General features: G+C 52.4%; 1 protein-coding gene across 2 annotated transcripts in view; it reads right to left on the reverse strand.

Moving 5' to 3' along the window:
• Positions 1 to 711: 711 nt before the first annotated feature.
• cdk15 (cyclin-dependent kinase 15) overlaps positions 712 to 1,474 on the reverse strand; it is a 17,228-nt gene continuing 16,465 nt past the window's right edge. For both annotated transcript variants that reach the window (XM_062447227.1, XM_062447228.1), the window contains one exon: positions 712 to 1,151. In XM_062447227.1, coding sequence (XP_062303211.1) covers positions 1,039 to 1,151 — 113 coding nt within the window. In that variant the 3' untranslated portion in view covers positions 712 to 1,038. The remainder of the gene's footprint in view (positions 1,152 to 1,474) is intronic.

The raw sequence follows: 1,474 nt of genomic DNA on the forward strand, positions 1-1,474 counted from the left end.
ATGGATTTATTCGTACTCGCACACACGCACACATCTAAAACACATGGCGACAGAGAGAACTGAGGGTCAAACTGTACATGACTGCCGTACATCTGACTGGTGAACAGCCAAAGAAGAACGTTAAGTCACATCAAGGGGTTTCCTCACAGTGAACACCAGGAAGGCTCGGACCTGACAGCTTCCTGTAGTGTGTCCAACCTAACATGCTCCCCCTTCCAAGATGTGCGTCCGCAACGGTTCCTCCTCCTTCCAAAAACGTCCTTGTTCGAGACGGTTTTCTTTCTACTCCCAGTGGTGCAAGCTTAAGTCTGGGCATCGCTCATGAAACACAGACAGTTTGTTGTTCTTATGAAGTTACTGAGAACGCCTCCTGGGGGAGTACATAAGCTGTCCCAGAGGAGACGAGACGACAGTGTTCACACAACAGTCACCAAGGCAGAGGAAGACCTACACGCTGTGCAAAACAATAATCCTACAATCCTGATTCAGACCACATTCACTTGTATGGTAAGCATACTGTACTGTACATGTATGTAGTAATAAGATCTTTAACAGACGTGAAGTTTATATTACAGGGAAGGCCACAGAGCAGGAGGAATGGAGAGAGAGAGGAGGAGGAAGAAGAAGAGGAGGAGGAGGATGAGTAAGCGTACCTGACTGAGACTAGTGAGTGTAAAAAGGGAGGGAGGAGGGATGAAGGGAGGTAGGGAGGAAGGAGAGATGGTGACCTTGGAGAGTTCGGAGATACCAGTTCTAACAGTTGATAGACGGGGAGTTTGAATGTTCAACCCCTCACAGACCCGTAGGCCTGGGACTTCCTGAACACGAGCAGCCGTGATCTGACAGGCTGTCAGAGGACCCTGACACCCGTCGGTCTGGCGTCCTCTTCACACACCCTCTGAAGCAGGGCTGGGGTGGTGCTCGCTGGAGGTGTCGGGGTGTGTGAGAGGCCCTCGCTGGTGCCAGGCCGGGGTGGGGGCCCGGGGCGGGAGGCTGGGGGGGGGGGGGAGGTGCTAGGTAGCTGGCTCTGGGAGGGCATCACCAGCACTTGGCCAGGGGCACCAAGGAGGGCATGAGCCTTCGACTGGGACTGAAGATGTCCCTCACCTCTGTTTCCAGCCTCACACCTGGGACCTTGAAGATCGATACAGCTGGGGGAGGAAGGGAGAGGGGGAGAGAGAGAGAGACAGAGACAGAGAGAGAGAAAGAGAGACAGAGACAGAGAAGAGAGAGAGAGAGAGAGAGAGAGAGAGAGAGAGAGAGAGAGAGAGAGAGAGAGAGAGAGAGAGAGAGAGAGAGAGAGAGAGAGAGAGAGAGAGAGAGAGAGAGAGAGAGAGAAAGAAGGAGACTTAGCCAACATGGTTTTCTAAGTTGGACAGTTGACCTAGTTACATTAACTATTGAAATAATGTAAGGAGGACATAGGAGAAGAGAGGGAGTCGGTACGGAGAGAGGGAAGGATGGAGGGAGGCAC

Source organism: Osmerus eperlanus, chromosome 21 (assembly GCF_963692335.1).
Source record: "Osmerus eperlanus chromosome 21, fOsmEpe2.1, whole genome shotgun sequence".
Lineage (NCBI taxonomy): Eukaryota > Metazoa > Chordata > Actinopteri > Osmeriformes > Osmeridae > Osmerus > Osmerus eperlanus.